The sequence below is a fragment of the Panicum hallii genome, chromosome 5 (assembly GCF_002211085.1).
Source record: "Panicum hallii strain FIL2 chromosome 5, PHallii_v3.1, whole genome shotgun sequence".
NCBI classification, from domain to species: domain Eukaryota; kingdom Viridiplantae; phylum Streptophyta; class Magnoliopsida; order Poales; family Poaceae; genus Panicum; species Panicum hallii.
This window is the reverse complement of record NC_038046.1, coordinates 15230792-15252874: the sequence shown is the minus strand read 5'-3', so window position 1 is coordinate 15252874 and position 22083 is coordinate 15230792. Positions and strand designations below refer to the sequence as shown.

General features: G+C 49.0%; 2 protein-coding genes and 1 pseudogene across 2 annotated transcripts in view; 2 read left to right on the top strand and 1 right to left on the bottom strand.

Annotated features, from left to right (window-relative positions):
- Window positions 1-1298: 1298 nt before the first annotated feature.
- Window positions 1299-5383, top strand: LOC112891651. The gene is made up of 8 exons (XM_025958561.1): window positions 1299-3089; window positions 3186-3298; window positions 3376-3451; window positions 3571-3599; window positions 3796-3889; window positions 4082-4171; window positions 4331-4517; window positions 4981-5383. Exons 1-8 carry the CDS (start codon window positions 2598-2600, stop codon window positions 5016-5018), a joined length of 1119 nt encoding a protein of 372 aa, XP_025814346.1. The 5' UTR covers window positions 1299-2597; the 3' UTR covers window positions 5019-5383.
- A 237-nt stretch (window positions 5384-5620) lies between these two features.
- On the bottom strand, window positions 5621-12264 carry LOC112892058 (annotated as a pseudogene).
- The window catches only part of LOC112892054, a 30827-nt gene continuing 19766 nt past the window's right edge, over window positions 11023-22083 (top strand). The window contains exon 1 of the mRNA XM_025959118.1: window positions 11023-11149. Coding sequence (XP_025814903.1) covers window positions 11118-11149 — 32 coding nt within the window. The 5' untranslated portion in view covers window positions 11023-11117. The remainder of the gene's footprint in view (window positions 11150-22083) is intronic.

The following is a 22083-nucleotide window of genomic DNA, read 5'->3' as shown; positions in this document are numbered from 1 at the left end:
TGAAGCCACTACTACCCATCCACACACACACACACACAAAATACAACTGCCCCATGTCCAACTTGGTCATTTCGCTGCCCGTGGGCCTGTTTGGATACGATTATAATCGGCTTTTGGGTGAGAAAAATCGAGAATCAAAATTAATCGCGCCAAACGGTCCGCGCTTACTTCGATTTCCTCCGCCGCTGCTTCAGTTGGCCGGCCTCCTTTGCACGTAAAATCGAAAATCAGAAAACGCGGTCGCAATCACGATTCTGGAGGCCGCCGATTCGCTGCGCGGCGATTCCGCATGCCGCGGAAACAAACAGGCCCATGGTGGGGGTGGCAGCGTGGATGCAAGGATCGAACTGTATCTGCAGAGGGCGACGTAACCAGACATTGACACCGGATCTTTCTGAAGCCACTACTACCCATCCACACACACACAAAAAATACAACTGCCCCATGTCCGATGGTGGGGGTGGCGGCGTGGATGCAAGGATCGAACTGTATCTGCAGAGGGCGACGTAACCAGACATTGACACCGGACCTTTCTGAAGCCACTACTACCCATCCACACACACACAAAAAATACAACTGCCCCATGTCCGATGGTGGGGGTGGCGGCGTGGATGCAAGAATCGAATTGTATCTGCAGAGGGCGACGTAACCAGACATTGACACCGGACCTTTCTGAAGCCACTACTACCCATCCACACACACACACACAAAATACAACTGCCCCATGTCCGATGGTGGGGGTGGCGGCGTGGATGCAAGGATCGAACTGTATCTGCAGAGGGCAGAGCAGGGAGGGGGATATATAGGGGTTAACACGGGCTGCGAAACCAGACATTGACAACGGACCTTTCTGAAGCCACTACTACCCATCCACACACACACACACAAAATACAACTACCCCATGTCCGATGGTGGGGGTGGCGGCGTGGATGCAAGGATCGAACTGTATCTGTAGAGGGTGACGTAACCAGACATTGACACCGGACCTTTCTGAAGCCACTACTACCCATCCACACACACACACAAAAAATACAACTGCCCCATGTCCGATGGTGGGGGTGGCGGCGTGGATGCAAGGATCGAACGGTATCTGCAGAGGGCGACGTAACCAGACATTGACACCGGAAATGACCAAGTTGGACATGGGGCAGTTGTATTTTGTGTGTGTGTGTGTGTGGATGGGTAGTAGTGGCTTCAGAAAGGTCCGGTGTCAATGTCCGGTTTCGCTGCCCGTGTTAACCCCTATAAATCCCCCTCCCAGCTCTGCCCTCTGCAGATACAGTTCGATCCTTGCAACCACGCCGCCACCCCCACCATCGGACATGGGGCAGTTGTATTTTGTGTGTGTGTGTGTGGATGGGTAGTAGTGGCTTCAGAAAGGTCCGGTGTCAATGTCTGGTTACATCGCCCTCTGCAGATACAGTTCGATCCTTGCATCCACGCCGCCACCCCCACCATCGGACATAGGGCAGTTGTATTTTGTGTGTGTGTGTGTGGATGGGTAGTAGTAGCTTCAGAAAGATCCGGTGTCAATGTCTGGTTACGTCGCCCTCTGCAGATACAATTCGATCCTTGCATCCACGCCGCCACCCCCACCATCGGACATGGGGCAGTTGTATTTTTTTTGTGTGTGTGTGGATGGGTAGTAGTGGCTTCAGAAAGGTCCGGTGTCAATGTCTGGTTACGTCGCCCTCTGCAGATACAGTTTGATCCTTGCATCCACGCCGCCACCCCCACCATCGGACATGGGGCAGTTGTATTTTGTGTGTGTGTGTGTGGATGGGTAGTAGTGGCTTCAGAAAGATCCGGTGTTAATGTCTGGTTACGTCGCCCTCTGCAGATACAGTTCGATCCTTGCATCCATGCCGCCACCCCCACCATGGGCCTGTTTGTTTCCGCGGCATGCGGAATCGCCGCGCAGCGAATCGGCGGCCTCCAGAATCGTGATTGCGACCGCGTTTTCTGATTTTCGATTTTACGTGCAAAGGAGGCCGGCCAACTGAAGCAGCGGCGGAGGAAATCGAAGTAAGCGCGGACCGTTTGGCGCGATTAATTTCGATTCTCGATTTTTCTCACCCAAAAGCCGATTATAATCGTATCCAAACAGGCCCACGGGCAGCGAAATGACCAAGTTGGACATGGGGCAGTTGTATTTTTTGTGTGTGTGTGGATGGGTAGTAGTGGCTTCAGAAAGGTCCGGTGTTAATGTCTGGTTACGTCGCCCTCTGCAGATACAGTTCGATCCTTGCATCCACGCCGCCACCCCCACCATGGGCCTGTTTGTTTCCGCGGCATGCGGAATCGCCGCGCAGCGAATCGGCAGTCTCCAGAATCGTGATTGCGACCGCGTTTTCTGATTTTCGATTTTACGTGCAAAGGAGGCCGGCCAACTGAAGCAGCGGCGGAGGAAATCGAAGTAAGCGCGGACCGTTTGGCGCGATTAATTTCGATTCTCGATTTTTCTCACCCAAAAGCCGATTATAATCGTATCCAAACAGGCCCACGGGCAGCGAAATGACCAAGTTGGACATGGGGCAGTTGTATTTTTTGTGTGTGTGTGGATGGGTAGTAGTGGCTTCAGAAAGGTCCGGTGTTAATGTCTGGTTACGTCGCCCTCTGCAGATACAGTTCGATCCTTGCATCCACGCCGCCACCCCCACCAAAAAATCCGGATGTTGATGAGATTCCATTTAAGTCCAGTCCCATCGAGTCCTCGAACTCCCACCAAAAAATCCGGATGTTGATGAGATTCCATTTAAGTCCAGTCCCATCGAGTCGTCGAACTCTTCTAGCTGGATCGGACTCGCGGCCCATCTGGCCGCGCCTCGCCCGCCCAGGCCCAAATCGGTTCAAGAGACAGGAACAGCACCGGACCGGACGGACAGCGCCGCCACCGCGTTCTCACACGCCGTCGGCCATGTCGCAGCGGCCGCGGCCGGAGGCGGGTTCTACGGCGGAGGGAGACGAGGAGCAGCGGCTTCGGGCGGCGCTGCGTCACCTGCAGGCGGAGGCGGGGGTGCTCGAGCGCCTGGTGTACAAGCACCGGAACCAGCACCGCGGCGCCGCCTACTTCCAGTACCTCCTCAAGGTGAGCGCCGCATCTCCACATCCTCCCGAATAACCCCCATCTCGGCTGGCGAGTCGCTCGGTGATGACACGAGTCCACGTGTGTCTGTGCGCGCAGGTGGGGAGGGACCTGAAGCTGCTGCTTGGCGCCGGGCTCGCCGAGGTCCTTAACGCCGTGTTCCCCGTCCTCGCATGCCGCAAGCCGGCCAACACGGTCCTCGTCCCGACCAAGTCAGTCTGCTATTGCATTTGCGCTCCTTACAAATTCCTCGGGTTGTTACTTAGCCTTTTTCTGGATTCTGATGTAGGCAGACTAAGAAGAAACCTGGTGCAAACCACAGCCATCATGAGAGGCTTTTGGGTGTTGCCCGCTTGTTATCCCAGGTATGTTTTGTGTTTCCGAGCATTGACGCTGTAGCCTGGAAGTGAGATTTCATACTCTACCCAACTTCGTATCATATCAATTATCAAATCTCAGCCAAAAATTTCTCTGTCCTTTGCAAATGGCTGAACCTGTTATGAAGGCAGCAACGTATCCTTTGTTTTCTTTTCTCATGTCCCTTTTAGTTTCTTATAACCCCTAATAGAACCAGTTGTCCACTTGTACTAGGCTATAAGTGAGTCATGGCTTACCATTGAGGATTAGCCTTGTAAAAGGAAGCAGATATAACTTCCTACCATATCTCTATGGTTGAAAGATATCCAAAGTTCCTTAACCTACATTACAGTCAGATAACATTTTTACTTGCTAGATCATTCTTCATTGATCTTTGTACAGCAGTGCTTTCTTTGCTTGCACGAATAAGGGTCCTGGTCCAACAGGTGAGGGTTACAATCCACAGGCATGACTAAGATTGTATCAGGAAAATACTGTAATAAATTTCTGGCATACACCGTCCTAATAAGTTAAGAAATTTCACTTTGGAATCACATGCTGGCTGATATTGTTATTCTTTCTCTTTTCCCAACAGAGTTTTTGCTGTAGACTCTGACCCTCTGGTACTTGTTTCACAGATGTTACTTGATGTTGTATCATTATATAATAAGGTTACAGATCTTACTGATAGGAAGCAGGCTGTTAAGATTAGCATCGGTGGAGTGCAGGTATGTTTTGCTTCCACACCAGCAATACTGTTATTTTATATATCATGGAATGTACTGTATAAGACTGTGTTTTCACTTCTCGCACAATCTGAACTTTCTAGAAGATATAATGATTTCAATGAATAACTTTGCCTCATTTTCTTTTGGTTATTTCCACAGGCTTTCAGAGAGTACTACCCCTCTACGAATGATGCCTGCACAATTCTGGATTGTGTATGGGTGAAAGATAAATTTGTTTTGCATGAAAAGATGAAAGGTAGCTGTCAGGAAACCCAAGTTGAGGATCAGAAGTCCTTTGGTCCTGAATCTTCAATCCAGTATGAGACGCTTGCACTCATTAGTGAAGGTTGAAATGCTTTATCTTCTACTCTTCATGATAAATATATGAAGATCCTCAATTCTTAGTTGCATTTTTCTGAATTAGTTGACATGATGCATTGCTTACTGAATAGGCACAGAGTTGGAATGAACTTCAGGCACCTTAGTAGTAATACATTTTGAAGAACATACCTCTAATCAAATGTACAGAATTGAATTATTTAATGATAACATTATTATGCTTCTTGTTCCCATGCTAGCTACTAAGGCACTTGAGACTGCCTTTTTGGGTTATCCATCAATCTTTGGAAGTATGTTACATTAGAATTAATTGTTGGTAAACCGTAACCATTGAACATGTTGGCATGATTTATGGTATATGGCAGATACCATGCCTGACATGTGTCAGAATATTAACGTCAGATATAGCCTTGCTGAATGATAACCCACAAGGTCCTGGTTTTCAATACATCATGTTTTGTGTATTACAGGCTTACAGCTATGGTGCAGCCTCAGAAGCAAAGACTAGACATGATTTCACAGACCTCTGTAGAATCTGGACTCTAGAGCAAATTGCTGATTCTGAGTACGCAGAAAAGTCCATCCTTTAATGTGTGTGGAAATTCCCTCTTCTTCATCAAGGGGAAGAACAATGGATACGAAAATGATAATGCAGCTTCAAGATACAGCAAAACCTGAAACGATTTGTACTGTAGAAGGGGTCACTATTAACTTAGAGTTTCTGAAGCAGGCCGTTTTTATTGTTTCTTAACCAAATTTACAATGAGCTCCAAGATTATTTTTGTAGAGTTTGTGTATTTGGGAGATATCCATGTTTATGTCAATGTTCTGTAGCACAATTTCATATAATTGAAAGTTTTCTCCAAACGAGCATATTTCTTGTTTACTTATCTATATTCTTTACGTGATTATGTGCTTTACTTGCGTAGTCTCAATTTTAAACTCTCATGTCAATTTGGGACTTCGGCCTAGAGCACATGACTCTGGAGTTGTGCAAGTGCCTAATCATTAATCACGTAGCACAGCGGTTGTTTTTGTGATGGCCTGTGCAAGAAAATTGTGGTTCACAGAGTCCATAGAATATATAAATCAGTATGTCAACAAGACCCATTCAGCTCAAGATGGAACATCTCATGTAGTATCAGGTATAAATCAGTATCTCAACAAGACCCATTCAGCTCAAGATGGAACATCTCATGTAGTATCAGGCAGTCAGTAATCTAGCAAAACAAAAACAAAACTAACCATGCTTCAAACAAGAATAATTGGTGAGGCAAAGATCTCACAGAATGAAGATCTCGCTATTTCTATGTAAATTACAAGATCGGTGACAACAAGGAGCACTAACAAATATGCCTGCTACACATCATCCATCAGGGCAATCTTGGAAGAGCAACTTTGTCGAATGAAAGAAAGCTGACCCGCCCATTATCCACATGGCAATACTTGAGAGGAATACCCCCAAAATTGTTTTCCACCATTTCCAATTCAATCCTTGAGGGGGGCTTATTCCTGCACCAGATTGAAAAACAATGTCAATGTCTTCTTTTAGGACTTTAAGTGAACCAGTCAAAGTTGTGATAGTCTGATACAAACATTGATCAACAAAGTATATGAGAGCAACCCTATTACGTAATAAATTTTATTCATATGCTATAACCAAAAGTCATCTTGGCATCTTTTTTTCTTTACTTTCGTAACGGTATCTGCACTTTATAAATTTGCACAGACTCTTAGCCTAATGCATGACCAAAATCAGCTATTATCCTATCTTCAGGATAAAATTTGGTGACAATGGAAATAAAATGAGATAAGTTGCAATAAAACAGTCACAATGAGGATTAAGTGAGAGTCCACTTAGACATTGTTTGAACATGAAACTGTAATCAACTGGATAAAAGGAACATTACCTTAACAGACATAAGAGGAAACTAGGGGCGCCTGGGGATGATTTTTTAAATTTGCTATTAGGCAAATACACTTCAAAGGATGGAGATATCTCATCAATGTGCATTTCCTTCAGCAATTTCGTTATGTTACTGCAGGTGCCGTCAACTCTATTGAAGCTCTGATCAGTGTGCACCACACTGGGAGGAACAGTAGTATCACAAGTACCGCTATTCTTCATCGTCCAGGGCAGTGGCGGAGGGCCCAGTGTGGCGAGGTGTGGCGCTCGCCACACCTCGGCCCGGCCCAAGCGGGAATACGTCGGCCCGGCCCAACTAAAAAAACTCTAACCCAATCCCCAATCCCCAGTTCCCCACTAGCACTTTGCAGCTCCCGCGCCCGCCGCCCCGCACTCCCGCGCCCGCAGGCCCCGCGCGCCGCCGCCTGCGCGCCGCCGGCCCCGCGCGCCGTCGCCCGCAGGCCCCGCGTGCCGCCGCTGCCCCCGCGCGCCGCCGGCCGCAGCCCCGCGCCCCCGCCCCCGCCCGCCTGCCGCCCGCAGGCCCCGCCCCCGCCTGCCCGCCTCCCGCAGGCCGCAGCCCCGCGCGCCGCCGCCCGCCGCCCGCACGTGATGTGTTGGAACGACAGCAATCATCGGCAGCAGATCTAAGAGAGGTTAATTAGTTTGCCTCCTTGATTATTTGTGGTGCCTTTTCTTTTTACATCTTCTTGGAACAACAATAATGGTGGATTTACTGCTAACCATTTACGGGAGTCGCCTTGCTCGTCTGATGGCCTAACCGTGGTTTTGCCCTGCCTCTTACTTGAGGCTGTGTAGGAACGTGTAACGCCCTGAAAATTTACCCAAGTAAACCACGCACTAGAGTGTTCCGATTAAAAACCACTCGTTGCCGAAACCCTAGCCCTAACCCTTCTAACCGACACTAAAACCCTATGCCGTCTTATCCCGCGCCGCTCGGAGGCCTGCCACCTGTGCGCGTTCATCCGCCGCGAATAACGCCGGCACAATCCTTTTCTCGCGCAGCGAGCGAATCCCGCGCGCGCGTGGCCGACCGGCCACGGACGTCGCCGCGACCGGCGCCGACACGCCCCCCCCCCCTCTCTCTTTCTTTTCCTCTCTTTTCTTCTCTCTTCCTTTCTCCAATTTCTTTTCCCTTTCTTTCTTTCTTTCTTTCCTTCCTTTTCCCTTTTTCCTGTTTCCTCCTTCCCTTCTTCTCCTCCCTTCCCCCTTCTCTCCTCCTGCTCCTGAGCACCGCCGGCCCGGGCTGCACCTCGCCGCACCAGCCACGCCGCCCCTCCTTCCCACTCGCGCACGCACGCGCCAGCCCTTTCCCCCTGCGCGCGTACCCGTGCGCCAGCCCCTGCCCGGCCGTGCGCCGTGCCGCGCCACGCCCCTGGCCCGTGCCGTGTCGCGCCACCCGCGCACGCGTGCGCGAGCACCGCGTGCCACGCCGGCCGCCGTGCCGCACGCCGCCTACACGCGCGCGCCGAGCAGCGGCGACGCGTCGCCCGCCGCTGCCACACCTGCCCCGTCACGTGCGCGCCGGGCCCGTGTCCGCCAGTCCACCAGCCGCGCGCACGCCCCGCCGCTGGCCGTCCCTGTGCGCGCCCACGCGCGGTACCGCCGGCCGCTTCCCCCGTCGTCCGGTCGCGCCAAGCCACCGCGCCGCCCGTCGCTTGCCGAGACGTCCCGTCCACCCGCCGCTCGTGCTCCGCTCCGCGACAACCGCAAGCGGCCGAGCGCCATTGAAGGCACCCCGCGCCGCCCGCCGGCCCTCCCCACCGACCTCCATCGCTCTTCCACGCGGCCGCCTATAAGTAGCCCTCCCCCGCACCTCGGCACCTCCACAAACTGCGCCACCACCCCCAGCCCCTTCTCACGCGCTCCCAGCTCCGCCGCCGCACGCCGCTCGGCCGCCACCCGCAGGCCACCGTCGCCCGGCCCCCTCGCTCCACCGCGGCTCAAGGTGAGGCCGGGGATGGGGTTCCCACGCGCCCCTCCCCCTTTTCCCCCACTCCCGGGCCGCCGCCATGCCCCGGCCGGCCGGATCAGGCCACCGCCGGCGCCCTGCCCCCCCCCTCCTCTGTTTTGCACGGGGGAGAGGAAGGAGAAGGGTGTTCTTACCCAAACCCCCCTCCCCTTTCTGGTTTTTTTTCCAAAAACCCCCTCCTTCCTATGAGCATCCCCTTATTCACTTCCCTTTTACAAAAGAAACCCCGTGCTTTCCATTAATTCAAATAGAACCCTCTAATACTTGAACCTAGATACACTTGACACTCTTTAGCATGCCCCGAGAATTTATAAGATTTACAAAAAGGCCCTCGCTCTTTCCGGATACTTACGAATAAACCCCTAGAGCCCTGTTCAACCACCCGAACCCCCTTTAGCTCGTCATTTTATGTGCGAAACGACCTCCGATTGACCCGAAACTTTACCACTCCGTTTCTAGCATAGTTTTAGCTATGCCATTAAGAAACCACCCAGAGATATTGCCCCTAACTCCGTAACCAAATTATTTCCGATTCAAGCCTATCGGTAAAAGCTTTTAGTTCTTTCGCTTGATTGTGTGTCTGTTTGTTTGCGTCGTAGGACACGGAGTGAACGACGAGGTTCCCGACCGCGACCAAGCAACTGAGGACCAGTACTGCGACCCCGAACCCGAAGGACAGTGCTCCGATCAGGACTTTCCGCAAGGGTTTGACGATGGCAAGTTCAATTCCGCCCTTGATGCATGTTTTGTCCTAGTTTTTATAAACACAACCCAATGGCCTGTTTTTTTTAAAAAAAAAATTGCATTGTTTTGCGTGCTGGAAACCTGGTAGGATAGCCACCCTTGTTTGAAATAACCATACTTTTACCGCCTGATTTATAGAGAAAATGCGTGTGTGTGGGAAGGGATAAAATGTGGTTTTGAAAAGTGAGTTAGACGGGATGGATGGCATTTCTGTGTGAATTGCCGTTGGTGTGCTCGTACCTGTGTGGTTGAGCGAGGAAGGGAGATATCCATCTTGTCACCCCTAAGGACCGAGTTGATGTGACATCTCACCTAGCTTCTTGTCGTGCGAACCACTTGACCGTTGTATGGGCAACGGCTTAGCATAAATCCCACTAGTTAGTCTGATAGCCACCAGGAGAGCTGAGAGCAACGGGTGATCAAGGAGAAGGGATAAGATCTGTGTGACTTATGCCCCGGTTAAACCTCGGAGATAGGTCGAATGACCCCTTGATGGATCCCGTGGTGGCTAGTCAGGTCTAGCTAAGGTGGGTAATGGCTTTGTTGGGATCTGCACCGGCACTAAGGTGTTCGTGTTGTGGTACCCCGCCTGTGGGTAAAGTTGCACACCTCTGCAGAGTTAAAATCTATTCGAATAGCCGTGCCCACGGTATTGGGCAAGTTACGGTGTGGTCACATAACTAGTGTTTATCTCTGGGAATGGTTAAGCTGGTGTGAGTTGTTTGGAAAGTATCCGGCAGCAGTGCCGTGCGCTACGGCGGACGGGGAGTCCGGTAGCCATTTAAACGTGAATCCTGTGTGGATCCACTTCGTGTGTTCTTTGATACTTGAAAACTTATTTTGAAAATGTTTTCCAAAACGAACCCCTGCATATAAACGAGTTTTCCGTGAATAAACCCTAACCCCTATCTTGAATATTTCCTGTGCATTTAATTCTGTGGTATCCCCCCGTGGGTGTGATTGGACTTGCTGAGTACGTTTGTACTCACCCCGTTCTTACTTTTCAGTGGAGGATCCCGACTACATCCCCGAGAACGACGAGTAGGGTCCCGTCCTGCACCCAGTCTTGCCTATGGGTGAGGTCACCGTTGGAGCTCCGCATCGCGCAAGACTCTGATGACCCCCTGTTCGTAGTTAGTGTAGTAATATGGGTTTTTGTTGTAATCCTCGCGATAGTGGCGCTTCACTGCCCATTACCGCGAAGAGTTGTACGGTGATGTACCATCTGATGTAATAAAAGTGTTATCAGCCTCCTGGGACTGATAAAGTGACACTTTTAAGTCTTCCCTGATGGGGGGACGCTTCAGAACGGGAGCAACACTCTTGGATGGTTATTGGTCCAAAAGTGGCGACAAGTTCTTCAAGGCAGGGGAAGCTAAGGGTCGGTATGCATGACTCTTTTGTTTTTTATTGTTCCTACATATACTGGATGGATCCTTTTACTCTATGATAAACATTTGTACTATGCGCTATTGTTTCCCTTTACTATTAGTACTAGATATCCCCATAAAAAAGTCTTAAAAATTGTACTAAATCCATCTAAGGGCGCATCAAATAATTTTAGCTATATTCTAGCTGTAATGTCTATATATGTGCAACCTCGCTTCATTAACGACAGGTAGCATAATGATCTAGCAGGTTCATCTCCATCCACTTGTTCCTGTCTTTGCTTCAATTCTCCTTATTTTTTTTGTAAAATAATGGCGGACACCATTTTGGATAGGCTAAGTAGAAGGGGAAATAATTGGTCGAGTCCAAGAACCACTAAAATGTTCTCTAATTCTTCCTATATATATATATTTAGCGTTTATATATGTCGCAAATAGTTCCAGGATGAAACGTCGAGATTCTCTTTGTTCCTAATTTTGTGTATCTTCTATTACATTTAATATTTTAACTCTAATATTTCGTTACTAATTTATGTTTTCTCTTTGTTTGATAGCTTCTTTGGTCCAATTGTTGATTTGATGCGTACTTTACGTGTTTTTCTTCATTTGAGGTACTTCTAAACCATATTTTTATTGTGAACCTTTATTTCCGTATAATATTTGAACATAATCTAGTAATCCACCGCCACACCTAAAATTTTCGGCGTCCTCCGCCACTGGTCCAGGGGACACCATATCGTCCAACAATATAACCAAGCGATTTCAAGTGCTTATAAGCTTGGAAGGCATCCTAGGAACACCCATATTTTCCTCCAGCAATCTTTTCATAAATGGCTTCTGTTCCTATCGTTTCATCCTTGTCATTGAGAAAAATCAAGGCACCCCTTTCAACCAAGAACCTGCATAGCTTCATCAGAAACTCAAATACTTGAAAATGAAAAACAATGACATGGAAATTCATGCATAATCTATTAACAAATGGCTCAGACGTTCAAGCAGCGAAGGATAAGCTTGGCGTGCTGGATGCAAAGCGCACCATGACTAAAGGGCCAGTACAATCAAATACCACAAGAAATCTGATTATTCTGCACAGCTACGGTATTTCATCGAACAGGTGGCGTACCCTATCTCCTCGACGTTGTAGCACAGCTTGCCGCCCCGGGTGACGCCGGTGGTCAGCCACAGCTTGCCCTTGCTCTCCACCACCTCTGCGGCACCGGCCTCTTCCACCCACCGCGCGCGTGAGGCCACATTCCTGCGCCCGCAGTTGTAGAACACATCGAGCGGGGGGCCACACTTATGCAGAGCCAATACAAACTGCTCATGCAGAGCAACCGCAAGAAAAGCACTCACCTGAACTGGACCCTCGAGGAGGCGGATGGAGCTGCGTCGAGGAAGGGGTTGAGATGCTGCTCCTCGCCATCATCGTTTCCGGCAGCGGTGCCACCCGCTGGAGCGCGGCTCCTCCTGCGGCGGTCGCCAGCGGTCGCTGCCTCCGTCGCCATGATTACTTTTCACAAATTAGCTGCTGGACACTGAAAAAGAAGTATTTGCCAATAGACCCATCAATTCAGTGTCAATTTATACCTGGACACTATAACCTATATATTAATATATCTTCATAAAGAAGGTATCAACACACTTGTAAATGCCAAGTATACCCTTACTCCTACCAGCAGCAGGTGCCGCCGGCCACAGAATCCTCGACGCCACTGCGGCCTGCGGAGCACCTGGCGACTTGCGCTCGTCTCCCTACCATGCTTGCTCTCCTGAGAGTGAAGTGAGAGCCCCATGAATTTGTCTGTGCAGATGCAGAGCTAGGTATGTTCTGGTTGATGTTGGTGACATGTACAAGTACTTTCAAGGCTAGTTCCAATGCTCCATGGACAGGTCCACTATGCACTCCTTGATCCGGACCAGCACGCCAAAGTCGAAGTGGATGTTTTCAGGATTTAGGAACCGCTTCGTCTCCTCGTCTTTGTTCCGCTCTATCATGTCCACGTTGTCTTTGATCAGCACGCGCACAAATCCTCCTTCGGGAGCGGTCGCCGCTGGCCTACCAGCAGCGGGTGCCGCCGGCATACCACGAGCGGCTACCGGCCTACCGCTGCTGCGGGCGCCGGCGCCGCGCATGGGCGAACAACTCGGCTCTGCCCCGCGGACGGGCGCAGCCCTCTGCGGCCGGGGAGGGGTTGCCGGAGCGGGAGAGGGGCGGCCGCCGGGGACGGGTCGCCGGAGCCAGGATCTGGATTCGATTTGGGGGGTTGAGTCTATATATCGCTTCAGTGATAATTATGGGAAGCACATATTAGATGGGCCGTCGTCGGCCTAATTGGAGAATGTTTGCGCATAATATGATCCGACAATTTTAGCTAAAGAGAAAAGATTCTGTACATGTAAAAGAAAACAGCTTTCGTGACGTTGAAACTAGAAAAACTATAAATATTAAATTGAGCATCTAAATTAAATTTGAATTGCACCATTATCTTTCTTATAATAATATCTTCACACTTTCCTATGTTTGCATCATATTTTTTAAAAAATTCTTTAATACTAAATAACTAATTTCGGATACTCGCACAAATATTTTAACAACACGGATAAATAATTATTTTTTAAAAAAGGAAACATAACGAACAAATTATTAAATAAATAATAATGTACAATGAACAAAATATTAAACATCGCGAACATTTGATTGTATAGACTAAATAATAGAAAATAAATATCATGAACAAATGAGTTAATATAACCAAACAATTTAATCTGCAAAATGAATAAATAAATTACAACATGAATAATTATATTATGAATACAAAACAAAATATTTCTATCTATAAAAAATAAACGGATAAATTGTAACAGAAGAATATGAAAAATATAAAAAATAAAATAGGTAGATAAAGGATAGGAAAAAAGATGGAATAAAAAATTAAAGAATAAAAGAACAATATTAGATAAGAAATAATAGAAAAATTATATTAGAAAAATACATCAATTATTAGTGCATTTAAAACAAAGAAATAAAATAGAGATAAAATAGAATAAATGAGAAGAAAAGGAAGATAAATTATATACTAGCAAAGAAATTTTTATTGGAGCATTAGAAATGAGAAGAAAACAATAGAAAGAAAATTGATTGAAGCGTCCCCCCATCAGGGAAGACTTAAAAGTGATGCTTTATCAGTCCCTGGAGGCTGATAACACTTTTATTACATCAGATGGTACATCACCGTACAGCTCTACGCGGTAATGGGCAGTGAAGCGCCACTATCGCGAGGATTACAACTAAAACCCACACTACTACACTAGCTACGAAAAGAGGATCATCAGAGTCTTGCGCCATGCGGAGTTCCAGCGGTGGCCTTAACCACAGGCAAGACTGGGTGCAGGACGAAACCCTACTCGACGTCTTCGGGGATGTAGTCTGGATCCTCCATTGTAAAAGTAAGAATGGGGTGAGTACAAACGTACTCAGCAAGTCCAATCACACCCACGGAGGGGGTATAACAGAAATCAATGCACAGGACAATCCAAGCATAAGGTTATGGTTCATTTGCGGAAAACTTAGTTGTATGCAAAGGTTCGTTTTAAAAATATTTCCAAAACGAGTTTTCTAGTACCAAGGAGCACACGATGTTGATCCACACAGGATCCAAGTTTTAAACCGCTACCGGACTCCCCGTCCGCCGTAGCACACGGCACAACTGCCGGACACTTTTCAAACAACTCACACCAGCCCAACCATTTCCGGAGAGAAACACTAGTTATGTGACCACACCATAACTTGCCCAATACCGTGGGCACAGCTATTCGAATAGATTTTAACTCTGCAGAGGTGTGCAACTTTACCCGCAGGTGGGGTACCACAGTACGATCACCTTAGTGTCGGTGCGGATCCCAACAAAGCCGTTACCCACCTTAGCTAGACCTGACTAGCCACCACGGGATCCATCAAGGGGTCATTCGACCTATCTTCGAGGTTTAACCGGGGCATAAGTCACACAGAGCTTATCCCTTTTCCTTGATCACCCGTTGCTCTCAGCTCCCCTGATGGCTACCAGACTAACTAGCGGGATTTATGCTAAGCCGTTGCCCATACAACGGTCAAGTGGTTTGCACGACAAGAAGCTAGGTGAGATGACACATCAACTCGGTCCTTAGGGGTGATAGGATGGATATCTCCCTTCCTTGCCGTACCACACAGGTACGAGCACACCAACGGCAACTCACACAGAAATGCCATCCATCCCGTCTGACTCGTCTTTCAAAACCACATTTTATCCCTTCCCACACACACGCATTTTTTTTATGAAATCAGGTGGTCAAGGTATGGTTATCACAACAAGGGTGGCTATCCTACCATGTTTTCAGCACGGTGAAAGGATCGATGGACCAAGAGGGGGGGTGAATTGGGCCTTTTTTTTAATTTCTAAAACAAGATAAAGCAACCTTAACCTATGCAAAAACTAGAAAGGCCCCAATTCACCAACCGGATAACTAAACAACCTACACAAGCTAGTTAAGATGAAAAGAGATAAAGCCTAGCAAGGTAGAGCTAACTAGTGATTCCTAAATCAAGCACATGAATGAATTGCATGAAAGATAATGCTTGAAAAAGTAAAGTGGACAAGGGACAACCGGATTTTTTCCCGTGGTATCGATGTGTTGGCACACACCCCTAATCCACGTTGTGACACTCACAAAGAGTATTGTCACCTCCCAAGTCACCAAGACGAGGGCGCTCACTAAGAGTCTCCGTTCACCATCCCGGTGTGGTGGAGATCAAGCCACGTACAAGTCTCTTCTCCGGGCTTCCACAATCCTTGGCAAGCTCCGCGAGAATCACCTCGATCACCAACATCGCCTAGGTGATGCCAATCACCAAGAGTAACAAGCTAAGGCCTTCACTTGAGCAAGAACCAATCACCAAGAATGGATGCACACAAGTTTCTCTCTACTCAAGTCCTTAATCTTGCTTCTTGAATGATTGAATGAACAAGTGTATGAAATGTTGAAGCTCAAAGTGGCTCTTGACTAAAGTATGTGTGTTTGGGTGTTGCCTGGTGTCAAGAATAGTAGAATGACCCATTGGAGGGGTATATATAGGCAGCTCACACGAATAGAGCCGTTGGAGAAAAAGCTGCCAGAAAAACTGCGTAGCGCCGGTTAATCCGACGTCCCTCCAATAGTCATCGTCGGTTTAACCGGTGAATGTAAACTCCCCTTTTGAAAACTAGCCGTTACTGTTTGGGAAGATTAACCGTCGTTGCATCGGTTTAACCGGTGAATGTAATCATCCATTGAACAACTGAAAAACCAAGTCACTGGACAACTGCGCCGACGTCAAATTTCAAATAGCGTCGGTTTAACCGGTGAGTGTAGTTGTCCACTGATCAACTGAAAACCGAGTCTCTGGACAACTGCACCGACGTCCAATTTCAAATAACGTCGGTGTAACCGGTGTATTGACTTGTTCAGACCTGCTGACCTCGTTTAACCGACGTATAGAAAACTTGAGGCGTCGGTTAAACCGGTGTTAAGGATTTTTCTGATTTTGCCTTTTCTGACTTGCGTCTTGAATGAAATCCAAATATTCTTGAGATATAAGTTGAGAACCACGTATTTGAGCTTCTAGAAACCTGAGTGACCATTGTGTGCATCCATTTTCAAATGACCATGTCCATGCTCAAGTTACTAAGCCTAAACCCCTCTTAATAGTGCGATCACTACAAAACTATAAAACCTATGCTAATCTAAGTGTCCTTCTCAACCTTATGACACTTAGGACTAGAAAGATCCTTAGTCTTGACATATTATTGAGTTGAATGCCGAGATCGCCTTTTTGAATAATGAAAATTAGGGGCCTCTTTTGACATATAACCAAATGAGCGATAATGATCTATAAAGCTGCACAAACTCATTAGTCACAATAATGGTTGTCATTAATCACCGAAACATACCTTGAGGGCCTAGATGCTTACAATCTCCCCCTTTTTGGTGATTGATGACAACATAAACATAGATAACGAGAGAGCGAGAAAGATAAGGCACGAATAAACACAAGCAAACTCGAAAAGAGAGAATCAAAGAACTCGATGGCTCAGACGAAATCCATAGATATGTCTCAAAAGCTCAGGATGCTCAAATAACAAATGTACATATCCATGAACTAAAACCAAATATAATACAATATATAATACAATAAGAAACAACAGAGTCCTGATCGAGCTCTCTCTAATGCTACCCTCCCCCTGACTCTCACTCCCTCTCCCCCTTTGGCATCAAAGCACAAAAAGGATAGCTACTGATCCGGGTGACGAGGGACGGCGAGGAAGCGATCCGGGTCATCATCATCGTCGTCGTCAGACGGAGGATCCTCGGTGACGGAAGGGAGCTGCTGATCTGAGCTGCCGGCAGGTGCTGAGCTGACTGGAGGTGTAGCTGTCGTCGAGGCTCTGGTGCTAGCACTGCCGGGGAGAGGATCCGTGGAGGTAGTAGCCGGCTCAGCAGAAGATGTGTCAACATCTGAAGTAGTAAGCGCTGATGCTGCCGGCTGTGATGACTGCTGAACTAAGGACACCTCTCCGCCTCCCCCTGAAGGTAGTGGCTGTGGTACGACGGGGAGGCCAACTGACTGCACTGCAGAGGGTGTCTCCTGGAAGAGTGAGGTCGCAGGCAGAGGAGAGAAGAGAGGACGACTCGCAGACCCAAGTAATGCTGACAGTGAGAACATGATCTCCGGGGTCGCGGAAGAAGCTGGAGCAGTGGAGGCTGGAGCTGGTGTAGCTGCAAGAGAAGGTGCTCCAGTGCCCTGAAGGCCTGACTGTCCTGGCTGCTGAGGGGCGAGTCCGGTGTGAGAATATAGCTGTGAAATCATCCCGAACATCGCCATCATGCCCTGCTGCATCTGCTGAAACTGAGCGTCTGTCCTCTGAGATACTCTGTCAATGAGTCCGACAAACCGCTCCTCTGTAGCAGCTCGCTCTCGGGCGGCCTCCCTCTGAATATCTGCAAGCTGGGCCTCATGGGCTCTCCTGGCCTCCTCCTGAGCACAGCGATCCTCTCTTTGCTGTGTGACCAGCTGCTGCAAAAGTGCGGTGAGCTCAGACGGCTGAGACACCTGAGACTCGGAAACTGTGGTAGCTGCAGCAGCTGACACTGGAGCTGGCTCTCCAGAACCTCCTGCCTCGTGATCATGACTCGCTGGAGCAGGTGCAGGGAAGTACTCCTCGTCCTCGGAGGAGTCTGACTCAAGGTCTGACCAATGTATCTCATCATCTCCTCCGGGAAGCTGTGCCTCAGCGGCGAGCAGTGCCTCATCCTCCTGGGCCACTCGGGCCTGTACCCCGGGTGACAATCGTGCCATGGCAGCTCTATCAGCCTGCCTGCCTCTCCTCCGATCCGAAGGAGCTGTAGGACGGTAAACTGGGAACCAGGGGACCTCGTCCTGCCGGTAGACTGCACTGACGGGTGACTCAGCTGGCACTATCATAGAGCAAATGAAACTGATCCAGTGAGCATAAGGAAACTGTCGTACTACGCCCATCCCGTCAGTGATAACATCCTCAATCTCAGCCAGAATAAAGTCAACAATATCAAACGGCTCGTGAGTGAGAATGTGAAGTAGTAGCAGCTGCTGCAGACCGGTGAACCCCTCAGGGTAGCCACTCCTCGGGAGCAACGTCCTCCGGAGTGCCATGTGAACAGCGTAGGCCTCTGGGGTCAGCAAGCTCGGTACTCTGGCGTAAGAAGCCGGGAAGGGCTGGCGGAAGCACTGTGAGATCGCCTCGTGTGAAGGTGCAATTCCGCCAATCATGGCTCTGCGCGGTGGATCTGCATCACCATATACCATCTCGTGCAGGGAGACGTCAACCAAGTCAACTCCTAGAATCCCTGCGAGTGTCGCTCTGGACAAACCAAACACCTGCCCTCCGAACATGAAGTGAACAGCTCTGCGCTCTGGGGCTATCCAAGCTGTGGCATAGAAAACTCTAACCCAGTCCTCAATATATCTGTTCCTCTCAATCGAGAGCAACCTGGGCAGATCCCTGAAGTGATCAAAGTGTTCCCTGACATCGGCTCCCCCTGCAGCTGTCCTCAGTGAAACCCAGTCGAGAACCCTGTGAGGAAAGATCCTGTGGCCCCGCCTCTGATAGGTCTCGTAGAAACTGGCCTGAAGGAGCGTCCAGAATCTGCGATCGACCCTGCTGTCTCATGTCACCGGGAACCACTCCTCCTCCTGTACACTCCACCTGAGCCTCTTGACCTTTGCCGCATTGGCCTTGGTCAAGTTCTGGAGCAGCACACCTGGCTCCAGACGCACGACAGTGTCCATGCGGAACACTGCGCGCTCGGCCGCTAGGGCCTCGGCTCGTCGAGCTGCTGCTGCTGCTGCGGTGGACCTGCGAGGCTCCTGTGGCTGGTGGCCTCCTCGCGTCCTAGGTCCGGTGCGACGCTCGGTCGCAGGTGAAGTCTCCTCTGCGGGGGACGTCTGCCGGGTGCGGCCAGAACGTCGTAGAGCTGGTGACTGCTGTGTAGCCTGCCCCTGAGACTGCTCAGACTGCTCTGTCTCTGAATCTGAATCGGACTCTGCCGCTGAAAGTGACTGCGCTGACTCTGCTGCTGCTGCTGCGGCTCTGATGGCCCTGGCTCCTCTAACTCGGCCCATCCCTCGGCCTCTGCCTCTGCCCCTGGCTGGCGTGTCCCTGATAGCGAACGGACGAGCACGGCCTGACGCCTGCTCCTCGGCGGCCTTAGCCACCATCTCGGCCCTCTCGGCCTCTCTGGCTGCGCGAGTCCGCTTGCGAGCGGGCTCCTCGACCACGATCTCCTTACCCTTCCTTTTGTCACGACCCATCTCGACACTGTGAGGAACACGGACGCGACGATGCGGTGGCAAGCGGGCGACGCGGTGATGCGCGGGTGGCACAGTAGCGTGCAGGACGGTGGTTGCGTGCGGGCCCAGGCGGCGGCGGCGCGCAGGGCGGTGGCGGCGGCACGGGGGCGACGCAGTGACGTGTGAGCGGCGCCGGCGAGAATGTGAGCGGGCGGCAGAAGGCGGCGGCGCGCGAACGGCGGTGGTGCGGTTGTGCGGGCGGCAGATGACGCGAGCGGCGGACGGCGGTGGACGGCGGCGAACGGCGCAAGGCGGCGGCAGTGTGGAGGAGACGGCGAAGGCGAGGAGGCGGCAACAACTGAAGACGAGCGGGCGGTAGTGAGAGAGCAAGAGAGTAATATGACAGGTGGACCCCGCAATTTTTCTTATCGCCGGTTGATCCGACGCTTAGGTTTTGAACACCGGTTGATCACGTCGGTGTAGTTTACCAGAAACCCTGCCAAATCTGTATCTGTACACCGGTTGAACCGATGATCTGAAAAGTGAACTCGTCGGTTGAACGATGCAAATAACAGTTGATTTTCAGGTCAGAATTGTGTTCTGTTCATCGGTTGATCCGATGCTGCAAACTTTGTATACGCCGGTTGAACGCCTGAAATGACTGAGCTGTGGCTGACACTTAGTAACGCCGGTTAAACCGATGGGTATAGATCCATTGAACGTCGGTTTAACCGGTGAACCCAAAAACCCTCTCTCAGCTCACTTTTCTATGCTAAGTCCAATGAACTTATAAGATTCAACTAAACTCAAGTTAATGGACTTGCATAGGCGACTTTACCCTCAAAATAGGATAGCTTAATAACTTAAATAGTTTTTTCTTTTCAAAATCAAGGATAAGTCGCAAGAGAGACAAAGCGCCAAAATTAAAATGTATGAGCCATGTCATAGGAATATTGAAGGAGGAAAGCTTCAAACTCACCATGACATTGCTCACTAGGCAATAACGCACCTAACACTTTACTCTTCACTTCTCATGAATTAAGATCTTGCATGTAAAACAAGTCTCATCTTCATCAAGTGATCTCCTTTGTGACCTTTACGCATGCAATGATAATGCAAACAAACACATGCGAAAGAAAGGTAAACATGAAGTGCACAACTATATGACAAGAAATGCATAGCGAGAATTTAAAATCTACTTGTCAAGTTTGATCCCACGGAAAGCTTCATCATGATGAGCCTTTCTACAAGCCTAGAGGAAAACAAGTGGGACCACCACCTCTAGCTAAACCCTTGCTCATCACTATCTTACCATGGTTAGACAAGTGTCCTATATGTATGCATTTTTCTATATGACATGGCAACTTACATGACGTTTGCCGCATCTAACACATTTAGCTCATTTCTTAGCCTAACAAAGGTACTCTCGTCTAAAGGTTTTGTGAAAATATCCGCCAATTGCTCCTCGGATCTCACACCTTGAAGGGAAATGTCCCCCTTGGCTTCGTGATCACGCAAGAAGTGATGGCGAATATCAATGTGCTTTGTGCGAGAGTGTTGAACCGGATTCTTGGCAATTTTTACGGCACTTTCATTGTCACAAAGGAGTGGTATTCTTCCTAGTTTCACACCAAAGTCCAAAAGGGTTTGCTTCATATATAGAATTTGGGCACAACATGCACCGGCAGCTATATATTCCGCTTCCGCGGTGGACAAAGCCACGGAATTTTGCTTCTTACTCGACCAAGAAACTAGAGAACGCCCAAGCAAGTGGCAACCCCCGGAGGTACTCTTGCGATCGACACGGCTTCCGGCAAAATCCGAATCCGAGTATCCCAAGAGATCTAAGCTAGCGCCTTTGGGGTACCACAAGCCTATGCTAGGAGTGTGCTTGAGATACCGAAGGATCCTATTCACAGCCGAAAGATGTGATTCCTTAGGGTTAGCTTGAAAACGGGCACACAAGCACACACTAAACATTATATCGGGCCTAGATGCGGTAAGGTAAAGCAAAGACCCTATCATTGAACGATAGAGGGATTGATCAACAGGTTTACCGTCCACATCCAAGTCGAGATGCCCATTTGTAGCCATAGGAGTCTTAATTGGCTTACATTCATCCATCTTGAACTTCTTCAAGATATCTCTAGTATATTTTTCTTGATAGATGAATGTCCCTTCCTTCATTTGTTTGACTTGAAAACCAAGGAAGAAAGTCAATTCACCAATCATGGACATCTCGAATTCCCTAGACATCATGGTAGCAAACTCATGGCTTAGTAAATCATTAGTTGAGCCAAAGATAATATCGTCAACATAAATTTGACAAATGAAAAGATCCCCGTTGACGTCTTTTGTGAACAAAGTGGTGTCCACCCTCCCGATCTTGAAACCTTGCGTGATTAGGAAGTCACGAAGCCTCTCATACCAAGCCCTTGGTGCTTGTTTGAGTCCATAGAGTGCCTTGTGCAACCTATAAACATGGTTAGGATTCCTCGGATCTACAAACCCGGGAGGTTGCTCAACATAAACAAGTTCGTTAATAAAGCCATTTAAGAAAGCACTTTTCACATCCATTTGATATAACTTGATATTATGATGTGAAGAGTAAGCAAGAAGAATGCGGATAGCTTTCAAGTCTTGCGACGGGAGCAAAAGTTTCACCAAAATCCAAACCTTCGACTTGAGAAAACCCTTTTGCCACAA